This window comes from Hemiscyllium ocellatum, chromosome 15 (assembly GCF_020745735.1).
Source record: "Hemiscyllium ocellatum isolate sHemOce1 chromosome 15, sHemOce1.pat.X.cur, whole genome shotgun sequence".
Lineage (NCBI taxonomy): Eukaryota > Metazoa > Chordata > Chondrichthyes > Orectolobiformes > Hemiscylliidae > Hemiscyllium > Hemiscyllium ocellatum.
Genome location: NC_083415.1, coordinates 66,447,151 through 66,467,695, shown reverse-complemented (window position 1 = coordinate 66,467,695; position 20,545 = coordinate 66,447,151). Strand labels below are relative to the sequence as shown.

The following is a 20,545-nucleotide window of genomic DNA, read 5'->3' as shown; positions in this document are numbered from 1 at the left end:
TGCGGCACTCCCTCAGCACTGACCCTCTGACCGTGCGGCACTCCCTCAGCACTGACCCTCCGACAGTGTGGAACTCCCTCAGCACTGACCCTCCAACAGTGCGGCACTCCCTCAGCACTGACCCTCCGACAGTGTGGCATCCCTCAGTACTGACCCTCTGACAGTGTGGCATCCCTCAGTACTGACCCTCTGACAGTGCAAGCACTCCCTCAGCACTGACCCTCCGACAGTGCCCACTCCCTCAGCACTGACCCTTCAACAGTGTGGCACTCTCCCAACAACTGAACCTCAGACAATGCAGCTCTCCCTCAGTAACTGACCCTCCAACAGTGCCCACTGCCTCAGCACCGACACTCCTACAGTGCAGCACACCCTCAGCACTGACCCTCAGACAGTGCAGCACACCCTCAGCACTGACCCTCCGACAGTGCGGCACTCCCTCAGCACTGACCCTCAGACAGTGCGGCACTCCCTCATGACTGACCCTCCGACAGCACGGCACTCCCTCAGCACTGACCCTCCCACAGTGCCCTCTCCCTCAGCACTGACCCTCCGACAGTGCCCACTCCCTCAGCACTGACCCTCCAACAGTGTCGACTGCCTCAGCACTGACACTCCTACAGTGCAGCACACCCTCAGCACTGACCCTCAGACAGTGCAGCACACCCTCAGCACTGACCCTCAGACAGTGCGGCTCTCCCTCAGCACTGACCCTCCGACAGCACGGCACTCCCTCAGCACTGACCCTCAGACAGTGCAGCACACCCTCAGCACTGATCCTCCGACAGTGCAAGCACTCCCTCAGCACTGACCCTCCGACAGTGCCCACTCCCTCAGCACTGACCTTCCAAAAGTGCCCACTCCCTCAGCACTGACCCTCCGACAGTGTGGCATCCCTCAGCACTGACCCTCTGACAGTGCAAGCACTCCCTCAGCACTGACCCTCCGACAGTGCCCACTCCCTCAGCACTGACCCTCCAACAGTGTCGACTGCCTCAGCACTGACACTCCTACAGTGCAGCACACCCTCAGCACTGACCCTCAGACAGTGCAGCACACCCTCAGCACTGACCCTCAGACAGTGCAGCACACCCTCAGCACTGACCCTCAGACAGTGCGGCTCTCCCTCAGCACTGACCTTCCGACAGCACAGCACTCCCTCAGCACTGACCCTCCAACAGTGCCACTGCCTCAGCACTGACACTCCTACAGTGCAGCGCACCCTCAGCACTGACCCTCCAACAGTGCAGCTCCCCCTCAGCACTGACCCTCCAACAGTGCAGCTCTCCCTCAGCACTGACCCTGTGACAGTGCGGCACTCCCTCAGCACTGACCCACCGACAGTGCGGCACTCCCTCAGCACTGACCCACCAACAGTGCGGCACTCCCTCAGCACTGACCCTGTGACAGTGCAGGCTCTCCCTCAGTACTGACCCTCCAACAGTGCCCCACTCCCTCAGCACTGACCCTCCAACAGTGCCCACTCCCTCAGCACTGACCCTCCGACAGTGCAGCACTCACTCAGCACTGACCCTCTGACAGTGGAGTTAAATTTGGCAGAGATACGTTGGAGATGTTGGGATTGAATGCACATTCCTTACCTAGCGATCTTTGTTGCTGTGTGCGTATTTCCAAGTGTGTTAGCTGTGGGCAGTCCATCTTTTGCGGTTCCCCTCTGGTATAAATGATTAACTGAGGGAAGCTGACAGTGATTCTGTTCTGAAAACCCCAGGAACCGTTGCCACAGCATCCCATTCCCTCTTCTCACTTGCAGCCAATGAGATGAGAAAGAGTTGCAGTAAAATCTACGGAGGGGCCAAGTTTCCCACAGATAATAAATGTTTTGATTTTAATTCCACATCCAAGGTATATACAATGAAACCAGCAAAGCTCATTCTTAAATTAATTATGATGTAATATACAAAGCTTCTTTGCAAACATTGCTGTGAGATATAAACTCTTAGAAGCAAAGGTCAAAAGATAAGTTCCTGTTTGATTGTAACTGTTTGAAATGATGTCATGTCATTGTTTGGCTGTGAATTAGGAAGTGACAGAGCTTAGCTGGTGTTAGAGCTGGTCCCAGGATGACTGACTGAAGAGCTGTCAGGAGTTTCTCATTTCAAATTCTACAGAACAGAAGCAGGCCATTCCACCCATCGTCCTCAGGACAGCTCTTTGAAATAATCATCCAAAATGTCCCATTCTCCTGCTCTTTCTGCAATCTTCTGCCTTTTTATTTATTTCTTTCGAAGTATTTATCCCATTCCCTCCTGGATCTCTGCCCAATGTTCCTTCACGCTGCAGTTTCCAAATCGCAACTATTTGCTGTACTAAAGCCAATTCGCGTCTCCCTCTCTGGTTCATCTCCTTCAACCTGTCTCCCTCTGATCCCTGAATATCAAGATGCTTAGGTGCTCCGAGCTGATCGGGCGACGTATCAATCGAGGGACCTTTACTGCAGGATAGTGGTCTGGGGGAGGGGAGGGGGTGGGCATAAACCATATGCGAGAGAGAGACAGCAAGAGGGAGAGAAAGGAAGGAGGGGGAAGAGAAAGAAGAGGAGAAGGGAGAAGGAACAGGTAGAGAGATGAAGAGGGATTAAGCAGAGAGAGAGAGAGATGATGCAAAGGAAGAGAAAAAGTGAGGGGGGGGGGGCTCTAAAAAAGAGAGGAAATATCATACTCTGTCACTGATTAAAACAATGTCCTTAACAAACATTTGGAGTTAATTGGCCAATTAAATGAAGAATATCACAATGATATGAGAATTGATCAGACCACTGGGATCTCCATCGAGTGAGACTGATCTCCAACTCTTGGAGAGTGGGGGTGGAGTATTTGCCATGGTTATGGTAACACCTCGTTCTGATCTCTACAGCCTGATGTGGGCAGAAATAGTTTTTAAAAGTTCATAACATAAAAAGAATATCACCAGGGCATCAAGTCTAATACTGCAAGTGCTCATTTGACAGAGGGAAGAATTAGTGTTTATAAAAGGAAATGTTCTTTCAACATTGACGAGTCTGTAAGCTTGGCACCATAACAAAGGCATTGTATACAATCTATCAGAGAAACTGGAAAAAACGATCAAAGGCCTGGAGAACAGCAAGGGCAGCCTGGCCTCTGGCTGAATCATAACTTCACAATGATCACAGCCAAACAATGAGCTGATGTTACAGAAAGCAGCCAAAGCAATGGACCCACACCAAGGTCTCCAGCTTACCAAGCTATGTGCAGCAAATACACTGGGGCCTAGACTGGGGAGGAGGCATAACAACTGGACTGGGGCCGTGACACTCAGCTAACAACACATACAGCAGAAACATTGAGTTAGGGAACATTATAGCTCAGCCTACCTGACATACGTTGATCCGAGAGACATACTGAAGGCTCTAGGGGAGTTCGGGTGCCCAGGTAATAGGAATTCAGAAAGTGGGAGGGGGTAGGTGTGGAAGGGGATTAATACCCGTCCAGTACCGAATACCCATGACCGCTATCAAGCTCATATCATGATTAGCCTCCTCAAGAAACCAGGTTGAGAAAGATTAGACACAAAAAGCTCCTTTAGTGTAATCCTGGAATATTTAGTCATTCCCCAGAGCTAACCCCAACTAAGTAACAATTATTGATGGGGGATAGATAAAGGGTACAAACAGTGGCACTCTGAAGGATTTCTGTTTGCTCTAATCTAAATCTCCTGCCTGAGAAATTCACAGAGAAACATTTTATTTGCACAATGTGATCTTGACAGATTTTTTTTTGTTATGGGAAGCATGAAAAATCTGAAGATTTGTTTTGACAAAGCATGACAGACTTTGGTTATTCGTTATTGCAGCTTTGATCTGATTGAGGGGCTCATTCGGGTCTTTTCAGAGGCTGGTTAGGAGACAGCGCCATTGCTGCGGGTCTGGAGTAACATGGGACCAGGCCAAACCAGGTCAGAACATCAGATGTCCTTCCCTGAAGGAGACCAGTGAACCAACTGGCACTACAACACACTAACAGCTGCAATGTCACTTAGTTATTGAGTCCCCAGTGTTCCATTACTAGGTTTTTAAAAATTCTCAGATTAGTTGCAGTGGATGCAAACTCTGGATTACTTCAGTCAGTGTCCTGCTTAGATGCCCTCAATCTAATTACCAACACAACATGACTGGGAACTGCTGAAGGGATGAAGTTTAGTAACAGGAACTTAGTAAATCAGCATATGCAAAAGGGAAATGTAACTTCTGTCACAGATTAAAAACACAACTTCCAATGAAGTATTAATTTGCGTTCATTGCGTGCATTGTTGGTCAGTTGATCCAAGTGAATCTCCATTCCATCCACCCGACTCGTCCTCACAATCCATCGTCAGAGTTCATCCTCAGGCCAGGAGACCAAGGCGAGTCACCTTTGCTGATAGGAATGAGTGAATGATAAAGACGATGGTTTTTGGGCACGACTGTAGGTTGAGTTGCTGTAAAACAGAAAGGGGACAATGACTGATCTGAACACATTGGAGAGAACAGGATCACTCAGCGATCCAACCGAGAATCAAGACAGTCTCCTAATGCCAGATGTTTGCAATTTCATGGAGATCTCCGGTAAGACAAAGACTGTGATTGGAACCTCAAATGGCCCAACCAGCATTTAACTTCATCCGTCAGGTACTCTCCCATTTAATCCCGTGGGCAGATTCTGCGATATAGCCCCCTCCCCACCAAAACCTCAAACATGGTCGGTGCATGGGTCCAAAATCGGGCATTTGTATAGTGTCCTCACATTGCCTCAGGACAGCCAATTAAATGCCCAACAAGCACACTCATCATTGTTATGTAACAATGACAGGAGCCAATTTGCAGACAGTAAGAATCCAGATACAACAATATGACAAGTGTGTCACTTCTTCAGCACTGACCCTCTGACAATGCAGCATTCCCTCAGCACTGACCCTGACTGTGTCCGCTCCCTCAGCACTGACTCTCCAACAGTGCAATGCTCCTTCAGCGCTAACTGTCCGACAGTGTGGCACTCCCTCAGCGCTGACCCTCCCACAGTGCCTACTCCAGCAATGCTGACCCTCCGACAGTGCCTGATCCCTTAATGTTGACTGTCCAACAGTGCGGCATTCCCTCAGCACTGACCCTCCAACAGTGCAGCACTCCCTCAGCACCGAACCTGCCACAGAGTCTGCTCTCTCAGCACTGATCATCTGACAGTGTGGCACTCCCTCAGCACTGACCCTCTGACAGTGTCCACTCCCTCAGTGCTGACCTTCGAACAGTGCAGCACTCCCTCAGCGCTGACTAATGACAATGCAGCATTCCATCAGCACTGACCTTCCGACAGTGCGACACTCCCTCAGCACTGACCCTCCGACAGTGCGGCACTCCCTCAACACTGACCCTCCGACACTCCCTCAGCACTGACCTCCAACAGTGTGGCACTCCCTCAGCACTTACCCTTCAACAATGCAATAGACCCTCAGCACTGACCCTCCCACACTGCCCACTCCCTCAGTGCTGACCCGACAGTGCCCGCTGTCTTAGTGCTGACTGTCCGACAGTGCAGCACTCCCTCAGCACTGACCCTCCAACAGTGCGGCACTCCCTCAGTACTGACCTCCGACAGTGCGGCACTCCCTCAGCACTGATCCTTCAACAGTGCAACAGACCCTCAGCACTGACCCTCCCACACTGCCCACTCCCTCAGTGCTGACCCGACAGTGCCCGCTGTCTTAGTGCTGACTGTCCGACAGTGCGGCACTCCCTCAGCACTGACCCTCCGACCACGCAGACATAGGGAGAATGTACAAACTTCACACAGACAGTAACACGAGAGTGGAATCAAACCCGGGTCCCTGCTGCTGAGGCAGGAGTGCTAACCACTGAGCTACTGTGCCAGCGCATCATCAGGACATTTCACAAGAAAACCAATTCAAGGGGAAAACAACATTCATACTGGATTAGAGCAGTATGCTGATTGGTTGTGTAAGGTCTACAGATATTTTGTTATTTTAAATGTATCTTGAAGAGCAGTGGAACTGAGGGGCATCCTTTTAGTGGAAATCGATTTCACACTGTTGAAAGGTGTTGGCTCCAATCAGAGTGAACCTGCCTTGTTTGAAATCTCAACAAAGTTTGGCAGTTAGCTGTCAATCCTTAATGACTGCTGCATTCTCCATAGCAATGCCATTACCAATCAAGAGACCACTTGCCAACCATCTGCATTCTCTTCTCAAGCAGAATGAACATTGGCTTTTTCCCCTGGAAACCGATCCTTTTCTGCTATACTCAAATTCTGTCCTGCCAAATGACTATTTGAATGTGAACTTACGTTTTCTGGAATTAGAGTGCAGTAATAGAAACATTAACACAAACCATCCCCACCATTTCAATTAGCAGCTTCTGAGCAGGATAAAGCCTGGTGGAAATACTCACAATCTCCCCCTCAGGGCCCCCGAAGTCCAGGAACAGCACTTTGACTCCATCATCAGACGACATGCGAAGTTTCTCAAAGGGTTGGCTGAGGAGAACCTTGGATCTGCCCACCTCAGCAGCATCCTGGTAGATGGTGAAGCCTTTGTCCAAGTGCACAGTGAGTTTACAGTTCTGGCCATTCCAGGTACACGCTGAAGAAGGGAGGAGAAATACCGAGAGCATTAAACCCTGGACTCTGTCAATCACAGCACAACAGGAAGCAAGAGGAGGGAAGCCTTAAAAAGGCTATAGGGTGATACAGATGGACGGAAAAATGACAAATGAAAAGTATGAGGTGATTTATTTTTAGGGGAGGGGGTCTAAGATGGCAAGGGGAGTATGTGTTGAATGGTGGAACCTGAGGAAGTATACAGGATCTGAGGGACCTTGCTGTGGGAGTCCATGGATCCTTGAAGACAACAGGTCAGATAGATAAAGTGGTTAAGGAGGTTTAAAGGCTACTTGGCGTTGTCAGTTAATGTACTGAATACAAGAGCAGGGAGGTTATGTTGGATCTGTACAGAACCATGGTGACTACAGGAATAAAGCTCTGGCCATGTCACTATCGGAGGGATATAATAGCACTGGAGAGGGTGGACGGAGAGATTCACCAGGATGCTCCTAGGCTGTGCTGATTCAGAAATAAAGAGAGTTTCGATAGGCTGGGGCTGTTTTCATTACCTGCTGGTGAGTACACGGGTAAGTGGAGCTGAGGCCACAAAAAGACCAGCCATGTTATTGAATGGTTCAATGGGCTGAATGGCCTACTCCTGTAGTTATTACAGCAGGGGAGATTGAAGGGGGATCTGGATATGATGTACAATGTTCTGAGGGGCATGGAGAGAGTAGATAGGGAGCAATGCCTCTCTTTTGTGGAGGCGTTCAGTAACTCAGGGGCACGGTTTAAGGTAAGGAGCAAGAGGGTTTGAGGGGATTTCCAGTCAGAGGGAGATGGGTAATCTGGAATCTGCCTGAAAGGGTGGTAAAGGTACAAAACCCTGGAAGACTGAACAATTATTTAGGTGAACACTTAAACCCCATAGCAACAAGTCCACAGGCTGAGTGCTGAAGCAGGGAGTAGAGTGGAAAGGAGTTTGGTCACTGGTGCAGACAGAGATAGAAAGGCTCTTGATTGGTAAGGAGTTCAAAGGTTAAGGGAAGAATTCTGGAGAATGGGGTTAAGAAACAAATCAGCCATGATCCATTGGCAGAGCAGATTCGATGGGCTGAATGGCCTAATTCTGCTGCTGTATCTTACAGTGCGGCCAAAGGCTATGACTCTATGAGGTGCTATTCCTTAAGAGTTTGGCTTGGAGGGCAAAGAGAAATTGGAGGCAATTTGGGGCAGGTTTGCTTCTCTCTCTGTATTCTGAACTCAAATCAACACAAGAATAAGCCAAGACCTAGGAGAGAACAGGGCCCTTGGCTGCGCAATCCTGCCCCTCCATTCAGTAAGGTCTTTGTGCATAGAGTTGGATGGTCAGCCATGATCAGACTGAACGGTGTAGCAGCCCCAAAGGGCTGAATGGCCTCCTCCTGCTCCTGCTGGCTATGTTTCTGCCTGACAGATGGAGTGTAATGTGGAGAAGTGCAAACCAATTCACTTTGATCACAAGAAAAGGGAAAACAGAATATTCTCTAAAAGAGACGAAATGTATAAATGCTGGTGTTCAGTGAGACTTGGCTGAACTTTACCTGGAATGCAGGACTTTAGCCTGTAGCCACAGTAAGTGGGTCATTCAGTATTTTCAAGGCTGAGAGAGAGAGATGTTTAATCAGGAAGGGGGATTGAGGGTTATGGGGAAAAGGCAGGAAACTCTGGAGTTGAACTTGATCAGATCAGCAATGACCTCATTGAATGGCAGAGTAAACTCAATGGGCTGAATGGCCTGGTTCTGACCTTATGACTTGCGGTCAGATAGGTTGTTGCTCTCCACCTCCCCACACAGTCTCTATGAGGGAAGACCGCCTCACCTGTGACTACCTCCTGGATGAGCTCTGCAGCGCTGTGACAGCCATCGACCAGCAGGCGTGTCCACACGGACAGATCCGACTGGAGTTCTGCACAGAACAGGTGGGTCTCCACGCCATGTGGGGTGCCAGCTCTCAGGACAAAGGACAGCTCGGAGGAGTCTGCCAAAAAGGAGCCCTTGGCAGGACCTGAGTGAACCAACCTGAAAGAGAGAACAGCAACCACCTTAACCCTCTCTGACAAACCGGTGATCAACTGACCTCGTGTTCAATCTCAAACTGATCCCACACGGCATGCACTGACCTTCCAGCATCAACTGAAAGCAAAACACACACGAGGGGGGTGAAAACGGGGTCTGCATGATGTTTCGAGAATATCGAGGTGGTAGATATTGCCACATTTCAATGAGGAGTACAGAATTCAGAGGGAGGAGATTCCCTGGAACAGAACATGGGAACTCCAGTTTCCAGGGAATTGGCATTGCCTTGCACCATATATTCATGGCACCATCAAAAGATCAGCTGACTCTTCCCCTGCCTCAGCCGATCTTTGCTGAAGCTGTTATCTGCAACTTTATCACCTTTACACTTGACTATCCATTGCTCTCCCAACATCCATCTCTCCCCAACCTCGAGCTCAGTCAAAACCTTGTCACCTATTTCCCACCTCTCGCTAAGTCCCTTTCACCCGTCATGCCCATGCTAGACGGCAGAGAAAAGCTTCTCCTTCAAGTTGCCATTGCTTTTCAAGTGAGAGAGTCCTCTTACTCTCAATCCTTAGACCAACGGCTCTCTCCATTTTACTTACCTGTTACTCTGCAGAATGTGTCTTAGGTGTCTCTGCTGCTGCTTGCAAACCAAAACTAACCCTACAGCTTTCCCTCAGTCCAATATCTACATAATGCTCCAAAAAGCCTCTGCTGCTTCACTAAGGTCCTTCCAGAGGAATATTAGATATAGTGAGAAGCTCCAGTTGGGAATAATATGGAACCTGCTGTCATTGGAGATCCATCACCTCCCTGTCTCGATCAGTTTGGGAAGGTTACTGGTCCAGTGTTACTGGTCAATAGTAAGTGGGAGGATTGAGATCAAATCCCCTTGCGGCTGTTGAGAATTTGACCTCAATTCCCAAGCATGGCAGTGATATCTGACCTCTGTAAAACTGACCATGAAATTGCTGGTTGACAGTAAACTCCCACCTGGGTCACTAATGTCCTTGAGGGAAGGAAATGCCATCCTTACCTGGTCTGGCCTACATGTGACTCCTGACCCACAGCAATGTGGTTGCTTTCCTAACCATCGTTGAAGGGTCTAACAACCCACTCCATTGCACTAATCACATGGCTCCTCAACTATTTCCCACTTTTTCCAAACCAACCTCGTGTCTGGAACTACGCTCAGTCTGCAGTTAGAAATGGGAGCCAGAAGGAGGCAGTGTTATGGCTGACCTGGTGGCTATGAGGGGGTGCCTGGAGCTGGGGTTGTTCAGAATCTCTCTGGTCTGCGGTAAACTGTTGTACAACAGCAAGTCCTTCTCAGTGAGAATGGCCAGGATAGGTTTCTCCACATCACCAGATACCTGCAGAAAACCAGACACAAGACAGCTCAGAGCCATGTGGGACCGACCACAGGCACAGGAGAGAACGGGGGGGGTTCAGAAGACAGACCAGGAGGGGCAGGGAGAAGCGGGTGAGATTGGAGGCAGGAGAGAAGGTGGGTGCTGGTATAGGGGAGACAGGGAGCAGGAGAGAGTGGAGGAGGGGGACAGACCAGGGGGAAGGAGAGACCAGAAGAGGGAGACAGACCAGGGGAAAGGAGAGACCAGAGGAGGGAGACAGACCAGGGGCAGGAGAGACAGGGGATCTGGGTCAACATGCAGTAGGAGCCCAACCAACCATCACAGTGTAACTAGGGGGGGTGAGGGAGAAACCGAGAGAGTGGCAGAGCATGATCGAGAGAGAGAGAGAGAGAGAGAGAGACACTGCAGGACAGAGAGACAGACAGACAGAGAGCAAAAGACGGAGAGAGCGAGACAGAGAGCAGGACAGAGAGAAAGAGAGAGAGAGACAGAAAGAGAGACAGCAAGACAGATAGGGCAAGAGAGATAGACAGAGAGAGAGAGAGAAAACAGATGGAGTGAGAGAAAGTGAGAGGGATAGAGTAAGAGAGGCAGTGAGAGAGCGAGACAGAGAATCAGAGACAGAATCAGAGAGAGACACTGAGAGAGGCAGAGAATGAAAACTGAGAAGGAGTGAGGGAGAGGGAGAAAGACATACAGAGAATGTTCAAAAGGAAGAGATGTGGGACAGAGAGGGAGAGAGGGGGCAAAGGCATAATGTGTATTGGATTGTAATTCTGAAGTGAATTTTCTGGGAATATGGGTGTGGGCAGATGATGAGGTTTAAATTGATGGAGTTGATAAACGTGCAATTGAAAGCTAACATTTCGCTGACCTTGAAATGATCAGTGTTCGGGTGTAAAAACCCACCTGGTCTTAGGATCTTTCCCAGTCTGACCTACACATAACTCCAGGCCAACAATGTGGCTCTTAAAGACAAGTGGGGATGAGCAACAATTACTGCTCTCACCAGCAATAGATCAATAACAAGAATCTGAAAATTAACCAGTTGATAAACTTCCTTCACGTGACGTGTGACCACAGGGTAAAGCTGTGGTCTTTTTTATCCAATGGGATGCAGGTGCCTCTGGTAAGACCAGAAATGTGTTGTCCGTCTCTAACTGCCCTCGAACTGAGTGTTGGATAGCATCACGCGTAGGCCAGACCAGGAAAGCGTGGCAGATTTCTTATCTAAACAATGTTAAAATATTACTACAATCGATGACAGTTATCAGCATCAATGCTTTATATTTCACATTTAACAAGTGAATTTAATTCCACATATTACTAGGATGGAATTTGATCCCAGCATTTCCAAACAGTGACAATATTGCTGTGTCACCATCTCAACATGAACATGAACATGAATGATCCTTTAGGATCTTTAACACAGCACAGGTTTCAGCAACTCCTGAGCTTTATCCAGTGTGTAAATTTGTGCAGGTTGTATTTTCATACAGTATATGGATTTACACAGCTTATATTTCTATGTAACTGAGTAAAACGTCATCCGTCTGCTGCACAGGATGTGGAGAGAGGAATAGGACCTCTTCAAGGTCGGCATCCTTGCAAGAGGATTCGCAGTAAGGTTAAAATCAACTAGGCAAAACTGAGGACTGCAGATGCTGGAAATCAAAGTCTAGATTCGAGTGGTACTGGAAAAGCACAGCAGGTCAGGCAGCATCCGAGGAGCAGGAAAATCGACGTTTCAGGCAAAAGGGCTCCTGATGAAGCTCCTCAGATGCTGCCTGACCTGCTGTGCTTTTCCAGCTCGACTCTAATCTAGACTTTGATTTCCAGCATCTGCAGTCCTCACTTTTGCACGGAATGTGTTAGCTGTCCCCGGCACATGGACGGAGGTATTTGACCAGGAAACCAAGCGATGGTCAGAGAATCAGCTTTGGCCACCTGTCCTGATATCACTTGGACCTTGGGGTTACATTTAGTTTGTGAAATATCCTGTAAAGTCTTCAATGCCATTCACGGTGTTATCTAAGGAACTTATGGGAAACTATGGGATCACATCAGGAATGGTGGACAGTCTGGGCTGATACTGCTGAAGTTTAGGAGAGAAAGACATGACTTGACTGAAACATCTAGGATCCTGAGGGGCTTTGACTGAGTGGATGTGGAAAGGATAGTTCCTCTTGTGGAAGAATCTAGAAGCGGGCTGACTGTTGTCCATTGAAAGCAGAGATAAGGAGATGGTGAGTGTCAAAAGGTGCTGGCTGCCAAATGCTTGATTTTTTTTTGAGAGGGAGGTGGGGAGATTCTTTACAAGGAAAGGGGAGAGGGGAGGTGAAAGGTCATGGGATTAGGCAGGGAGGCAGACTAATCAGATCAGACATGAAAGGTGTAGCAGGCTCAAGGGGCCGAATGGCCTACTCCTGATTTGTCAGGAAATTGATGGTGATTGTGAGTGCATTGGTTTTTATTCCAACCTCTGATCACCATGGTGGGAGACAAAGGGGATTTACCTGCTCGGTCAGCCAGCCCACGTGTTTAATTTCTTTACTGCCAGCTACACCCGAGTTCCCAGCCAGGGTTCTCATCTCAGCTTTGACCACAGGCAGGAGGGCACTAGCATTACCGTGAAGGGCACTGAACCATGACTGGGCAGTGGCACTATCCTTCAGCCGCAGAGACACAGAGGACTTTCCATCAGCAGACGAGAGGTCAATGTACCTAATGCAGTTCAGAGAGAGAGAGAGAGACACAGGGACACACTGAAACTGATACAATCATTCATATTCATACACACACACACACACACACACACACACACACACACACACACACACAACCACCCAGAGAGCGGCAGGGCCTCCGCAGATCAGGCAGCACCAGGGGCGAGGAAGGGCCAGAGTTCACTACTACCCGCCCTCCCTGTGTAAATATTGTAAATGCTGACACACTCCCCCCTACCCGGGGACCCCCCTGTAAATACTGACACGCTCCCCCCTCTAAATACTGACACAGCACCCTCCTCTCCCCAGAGACACCCTGTAAATACCGAAATATTCCCCCCAACCTCGGGGACCCCTCTGTAAATACTGACACACACCCTTCCCCCCGGGGATCCCCCTGTAAATACTGACGTGCTCCCCCCTCCCTGGGGACCCACCTGTAAATACTGACACACTCCCCGGGGACACCCCTCTAAATACTGACACGCTCACCCCTCTCCGGGGACCCCCCTGTAAATACTGACACACTCCCCCCTCTCCCCTTGGTCCTGACCTAAGTGCTAGCCTGCATTTGAATTTGTGCTGAACACTTTAGGGTGGGACTGAAACGCAGTGTCTCAGAGAGTACATGCTCCATGTGCTGGGCCCTGGGCTAAGATGGTGGCCCTGACTGTGAACGAATTGAGGTGCTGGTCACATCTCCCCTTCTCACCTCTTCTCCTGGTCGGGAGCTCGGACTTTCCTCCGGAGATAACACATTTTCAAGGGGATGGTCTTCTCCTGCTCCAGGTCCCCATGTGGGGGGGAATACAGACCAGCTGGAGAGTTACCCCCACTCCCAGGGGGGGATGAGGAATCCCAGCTCTGGGCAGAACCCACCGAGGTGTTCTTGAAATACGAAGACACTTCCTTCAGGTACTTCACTGGAGGTCAAAAAACAGAAGCTTAAACTCATCGCATCTGCAAAACGTTTCTCAAAGAAAGCAATAGACTGTTTAAAAAATATCCAACAGGTCAAGCAGTGTTTTATCATAAATAATTGGCAGTGATGCTTGTGTTTTCAGGACATTAAGGCACTATCATGGAATAAGTAGGTCGGTTAGCAGAGGTGGTTAGAGTGCGGTGCTAATAACACAAAGTTGCGGGTTCAATCCCCACACTGACCGAGTCTGTTGTTGAGATTTACAAGTCATGAGTTCACACTCGCAGGGTATGTATTTGTTATGGGTAACACAGTGGCTCAGCTGTTAGCACTGTTGCCTCTCAGCGCCAGGGATCGGGGTTCAATTGCTGCCTTGGGTGACTGTGTGGAGTTTGCGCATTCTCCCCGTGTCTGTGTGGGGTTCCTCCGGGTTCTCAGGTTTCTTCCCACAGTCCAATGGTGTGCAGTTCAGGTGAACTGGCCATGCTAAATTGCCCATAGTGTTAGGTGCATTAGTCATGGGTAAATATAGGGTAGGGGAATGGGTCTGGGTGGGTTAGTTTTTGGAGGGTCAGTGTGGACACATTGGGCCGAAGGGGCCTGTTTCCACACTGTAGGGAATCTAATCTAAATCAAAAAGCATAAACAGAAGCAAAATACTGCAGATACTGGAAATGTGAAATAAGAACAGAATGCTGGAGAAACTCAGCAAACTATCTGTACAGAGAGACACAGGGTTAGCTTCCGGTCTGGGTATGACACTGAAGAAGAGTCCTTACAGACTTGTAACTCTTGTTTCCTTCACACACATCTTGTGTATTTATTTGGAAGAAGTAAAATTGGTGCTGGGTCCCACAGCTCAGGATAAAGACTCTGAGGAGGAACTGCCCAGGATTCAGGAGAGCGACTCCAAGTCTGCTAACTGAAGTCAAGAGATCAATGTTGGGGTTACTCAGTTTGCACTTCCCAGAGTAACTTGGGGCTGGTTCCCTCCAAAGAATGGGTTGGTGCTTTGCCATTCAACTTCCCCACCCTGGGAGCCAGCCCAGCTCAATCCAGGTTAACTTGGCTCCCAGTTCAGAACTCCAACTAGCTGCGATTAGAAGCAAGAGCTAAGAGGTGTGTGAAATACAGGCAGCATGGACAGGTTGGACCAAAGGATCACTTTCCATGCTGAACAGCTCTATGACTCTAAATATCCAGGCTTGGGCTGATAAGTGTTGAAGAGTGTGGTGCTGGAAAAACACAGCAAATCAGGCAGCATCCGAGGAGCAGGAGAATCAACATTTCAAATGTAAGCCCTTCATCAGGAATGATGAAGCCCTTCCTGATGAAGTACTTATGCTTGAAATGTCGATTCTCCTGCTCCTCGGATGCTGCCTGACCTGCTGCGCTTTTCCAGCACCACAGTCTCGACTCTGATCTCCAGCATCTGCAGTCCTCACTCTCTCCTTGGGCTGAGACGTGGCCACACAAATGCCAGAGAATGACCATCACCAATAAGAGACAACCTAATCACTGCCTTTTGATAGTCAATGGCATTACTATCATTGAACCCCTGACAATCAACATCCTGGGGGTGAGCATTGACCAGAAACCGAACTGGACTTGCCACATAAACAAAGCAGCTACAAGAGCAGGTCAGAAGCTGGGAGTACTGCAGCGAGTAACTCACCACCTGACTCCCCAAAGCCTGTCCACCATCTACAAGGCACAGTCAGGAGTGTGATGGAATACTCCCCACTTGCCTGGATGGGTGCAGTTCCAACAACACTCAAGGAGCCTTGTTGGAGAGGACAAAGCAGCCTACTTGATTGGAAAAACATCAAATAACCACTGCCTCCAACACCGGTGCTCAGTAGCAGCGGTATGTGTAATCTACAAGGTTCACTGCAGAAAGCACCTTCCAAACCCATGACCACTTCCATCTCGAGAGAAAAGGGCAGCAGATACATGGGAAAACCACCAATCTGCAAATTCCCTTCCAAACCACTTATCATCCTGACTTAGAAATATATTGCCGCTCCCTCACTGTCACTGGGTCAAAATACTGGAATTTCCTCCCTAAGCACATTGTGGGTGTATCTACATCCTGTGGACTGCAGCAGTTCGAGAAGGGAGCTCAACCCCACCTTCTCAAGGGGCAACTAGGGATGGGCAATAAATACTGGGCTCAGCCAGCGACACCCACATCCGATGAATTAATTTTCTTAAAAATCTCAAAAAAAACCCACAGACTTTCATCTTTCACTGGAGCCCAGGGCAGCAACAGAACAGCTTGGAACTAGGTCAGACACGAACTTTTGTGGCTTAAATTGGATGGAGGCTTTAATCTCTTCCTCCAAGCTCCCCATCTGCTGCACTGATCCTGTTGCTCCCAACTGAGACTCCCTGTTATTTTTAAGAGAGATTCCAGGGATTGTGGCTGGGACTGCGGGGATAATGAAACTAACTCCCCTCCCCACTCTTCCCAAAACAAAATGTCGCTGGGATCCAAAAATAAAATCCTGATCTCCATCTCCGTGACCTCTGCTAAAATTACAGGGCAATATGATGGAAGAGGTTAGCAATGACGGACCAGGACAGGGCTACAGGTCGAGAATGATCTGCCACAAACAGAGGATTAACTGTCACAGATTTAGAACAGACGACAAGATCAGTATCTCCCCTCAGTAACTACAGAGGCTACAGGTTCACTGGCTGCTGGAGAAATCCAATTCAACACTCCAGAGGAGACTGGGCGATGGGTGTTGGACAGATGAAAAGTCATTATGGGGATAAGCGTGAATGGTTATATTTTCCTGAGGGGACGGTAGCACGAAGTTGGGCCAAATGGCTTCGTGCATCTTTGGTGTGTAAGGATAAATACCGGCCAAGAACTGTGATGTTTTCTACAGTCAAAGAGCTTGCTATGAATGACAGAGTGACACAGCAGAAAGGGGCCAGCCATGGAATGTTCACAGAGCTCCCGGCACTCACAGAGCTGAGAAACCCAGAGGGCAACATCTAAACCACAAAAGCCAGCAAGGACAAGGTCGTTCATGTTCTCATTGCTTGGGATTAAATGTGGAATTTGACTTTGAGAAAAACTATTTGGAATAAAAACCCTCACTGCTTTGCATAAGGTACAATCGAATCAGTCAGTGACAGCGACTGAATACAGGACACATTCACCCAGGCAACTACCTCCCATACAGACCAGAACCTTCAGGGAGGGGGAGAAAGAGACCCAAAATGAGAGAATGGGGAGCCAGAGAAAGACAGGAGGTAGGAAGTAAGAGGCAGGGAAGGAGAGAGAAATAGAGAGAAAGAGAGAGAGAGAGAGAAAGAGAGAGAGAGAGAGACGGGGCGGAGGGGGAGGAAGAGACAAGGCACAGGGCAGGGGAGGAGGAAACAGAGAGAGAAGGAGAGTTAAAGTTGGGGAAGGGGAAGGGGAGGGGGAGGGGAGGTGGGGACAGAGACAGAGGCAGACAGAGAGAAAGAGAGGGAGGGAGAGGCTGGGGGTGTGGGGGTGGGGGGATGGGGGAGAGGGAGGGAGAGATAGAGAGAGGGAGACCAAGACACGGGGGAGGACACAGAAGAGAAGGAGAGGGAGAGAGAAGGGGAGGGAGAGAGGGAAGGAGAGAGGGGAAAGAGAGGGAGAGAAGGAGAGAGAGACAGGGAAAGACAGATGGTGGGGGGGGGGGTTAAACAGAGACAGAGAGGGAGATGAAGACAGACAGAAAGTGTGTGAGAGAGAGAGAGAGAGAGAGATAAACTGAGACAGACAGGGAGAGGGAGGGAACAGAGACCAGGACATTGAGAACCATACCAGGATCCAAAGCTCGACAGGAAGGAGTTTTAAATAAAGTTAAAGTCAAGCCTGCTGTTTGAAAGCACCATGCCATTTAAATTTATCCTCAAACACAAGGGCTTTACATTAAATAAATCATATCAAATTCAGGGATTTATTTTATAGAGGTGGAATGGTAACATTACGTGTTGTCAGTCCGTTGTTTATTTGGGGATTCTGTTTGGACTGCAGGTTTATTTTTCCTCGGATTCCTATTGTTACTACACCTTGAACATGTGAGCCCTCCCCACAACACACCATCGTAGCACTGGGTACGTGCTGTCACAAAGATACACTTTAACAATTCACTCAGATTCCTCTGACAGCACCTTCCAAACTCTTGTGACCACTAACTGCAAAGTTTTCCTCAGAGTCCCATACCATCCTGACTTTATCATTGCTCATACTTCTGGACAGCAGTGAACCAGAAGAACTTTACAATGGCCTCATCGTTATCACAAGACTCAACTTTTTAAAAATTCAAATTCCTCCAAGTGCCCCAGTGGGATTTGAATCCAGGTCCCCAGAATGTTACCTGGGGGGGGTTTCTGAATTAACCGCCCAGTGGTAACACCGCAAGGACATTCAACTGCTCAAAGTTTAGAACCAATAAACAATAGATGGGCCATTACTCAACTGGGTTCTGACGAAGATTCATATTGGACTCCAAATATTAACTCTGTTTCTCTCTCCACAGACACTGCCAGACCTGCTGAGTTTCTCAAGCACTTGCCGTGTTCCAGATTTCCAGCATCTGCAGTATTTTGCTTTCATCACAGTAGTGGATGCGCCTGTGGGGAAGGGGTCTGGAGAAGGGAATTATTACAGTAGGGTTGGAGAATTTGGGGAGAGCAAGTTCACTGAACCATCTATCACACAGGAACACAAGGGGCTAGTCTGAAACCTCCAAGAGCACTGGGTGCCGCATGAGACTGTTCAGAGACATTCCACTTCCCTGGGAGAACGGTCAGCCCTAGGCTGGGAGGAACACATTTGGAAATTTACTTACCTTGTGAATCAATCACATTTTATTTTTAAGCTGTATTGTGTGCAGCAGAAATCACATTAAAAGTGCAGATTATGGGACAACAAAGATCACCTTATGTTATTGAAACTCTCAGCTGCAAAACTAAAAGTTCCTTTGCCTTATTTCCCATTAAAAACAATGCACAGTGTCAGCTTGCAGAGAATCTCAATGTGACATTGCTGAAGGTTTGGAATGTTGGATGCAAATACGCACGTCAGTAGTATCGCTGCTTCTACACCAAAGGTTACGAGTGGTGGCAGCTCAGATAAAGTAATGGACGAGTGAGTGCATCAATCTACAACTGAACAGTGCACACAGTACAGTTCATGCCCCGGACACACTATGAGCTGAACACTGTTACAATTAGACAGCACTGCCTTCAAACTGAACCTTGCCTTGTTGATGCTCTGTCACGACAAAGCTGGGAAAAAAAATTCTTCCATTAAGAGCTTGCATCGGACAGGGGCAACCTGAGTCCGATCCACATTCGACAACTTGCTCTGAAAACTCTGCTCACATTTGGAAGGTCTGACAAATTTCACAACAGTTGAGACAACCCACAAAATGCTAAAGCAGCGACTTCCTTTAAAAATCTCCATTTGCCCTTTGTCCTGCTTCACTAAGTTATTGAACACAGAGAGTGTTCTGGAAAAACTCAGCAAGTGTGGTAGCGTCTGTGGGGGGAAACTGAGTTAACGTCTCGAGGTCGATAAGATTCTTCATCAGAACCTTTCCAAAGTTAACAGATCTTTTAAAAGTGAAGTCATGGGGATCTACAGCACAGAAATAGGCCCTTCAGCCCAACAAGTCTGTGCTGGTCAAGAACAAACAGCTCACTGCTCTAACCCCATTTCCCAGCATTTGGCCCATAGTCTGGTATACCTTGGCATCGCAACTGCACATCAAAACAGTCCTTCAGTGGGATGAAGGTTTCTGCCTCTCTCGCCCTCACAGGCAGGGAATTCCAGAATCCCCCCACCCTCTGGGTCTTCAGAAAAAGTAATCAGCTCTCCTTGTGTGCCACTCTGCTTATCAAGTTTCACTGAAATCTGATGATTAATATTTGAGATATATGGTTTGCAAACTGACTAACGGAGCAAAATCATTAGGGTGGGGTAATAACATTTTTAATACAGTTCTTTTAAAAAGCACAGCTGTTCATATAATGATGCATTATTACTATATTCTGGCTGTTGTTCAGCTGCTTCACTGCTGTTTTATTTTAGGTGACATCTGAGTCCCATTAATTTTCAAGAGTTGAAAGTGAACTATGTTGGAAAACAGTTTGGGAAGCACTGATCAGCAGGACACAGTAATGATAATGGGGACTCCTAAAATCTTCATATAATAACGGCATCAAGGACACAGAAGAGGAAGAGTTGCTGAAGTGCACTCCACTGAGTTTTCAGTTTCAGTATGTTCCTGACCCAGTGGGATGGAGGCTTTGATGGATCTGGTTCTGGGCAGGAGGCAGGTCAAATGGATCTGGTATCAATGGGTGGCATGGTGGCTCAGTGGTTAGTGCTGCTGCCTCACAAGGGACTTGGGTCCAATTCCAGCCTCAGGTGACTGTCTATGTAAAGTTTGCATATTCTCTTAGTGTCTGTGTGGGTTTCCTCTGGGTGCTCCCATTTCCTCAGTCTGTGTAGTTTAGGGTGGATTGGCCAAAGGAATTGCAGGGTTACGGGAGTAGGGTAGGATGGTGGGTCAGAATACGCTATTGTTGAAGGGTCAGTGTGGACCTTATGCATCAAATGGCCTACTTCCACACTGCAGGGATTCTATGAATTGTATCAGAAAATTTAGACTATGAGAAGCAAAAATCATTCATTGAAGGGGCCAAATTCTGAGAGAATGGATCCAAAACAGGAAAATTGGAATCAGGATTGACAGGTAACAATTTCTCTGAACAACAAGCTGCCTCTATAGAGGAGTATATTCAGTTAAAGTCGAGGTATATCCCCCATAAGGGGATAAATTAATTCAGAGATCCCTGGACTAACAAAGAGATAAAGAGTAAGATGAAGC

At 48.3% G+C, this 20,545-nt stretch overlaps 1 protein-coding gene across 1 annotated transcript in view; it reads right to left on the bottom strand.

The window, feature by feature from the left end:
• Positions 1 to 1,821: 1,821 nt before the first annotated feature.
• The window catches only part of snta1 (syntrophin, alpha 1), a 45,059-nt gene continuing 26,335 nt past the window's right edge, over positions 1,822 to 20,545 (bottom strand). Inside the window, exons 2-7 of the mRNA XM_060836569.1 lie at positions 13,449 to 13,659; positions 12,527 to 12,734; positions 9,880 to 10,010; positions 8,435 to 8,634; positions 6,422 to 6,612; positions 1,822 to 4,458 (exon numbers count right to left, since the gene is read on the bottom strand). Of these exons, the coding sequence (XP_060692552.1) occupies positions 4,366 to 4,458; positions 6,422 to 6,612; positions 8,435 to 8,634; positions 9,880 to 10,010; positions 12,527 to 12,734; positions 13,449 to 13,659 (1,034 nt within the window). The 3' untranslated portion in view covers positions 1,822 to 4,365. The remainder of the gene's footprint in view (positions 4,459 to 6,421; positions 6,613 to 8,434; positions 8,635 to 9,879; positions 10,011 to 12,526; positions 12,735 to 13,448; positions 13,660 to 20,545) is intronic.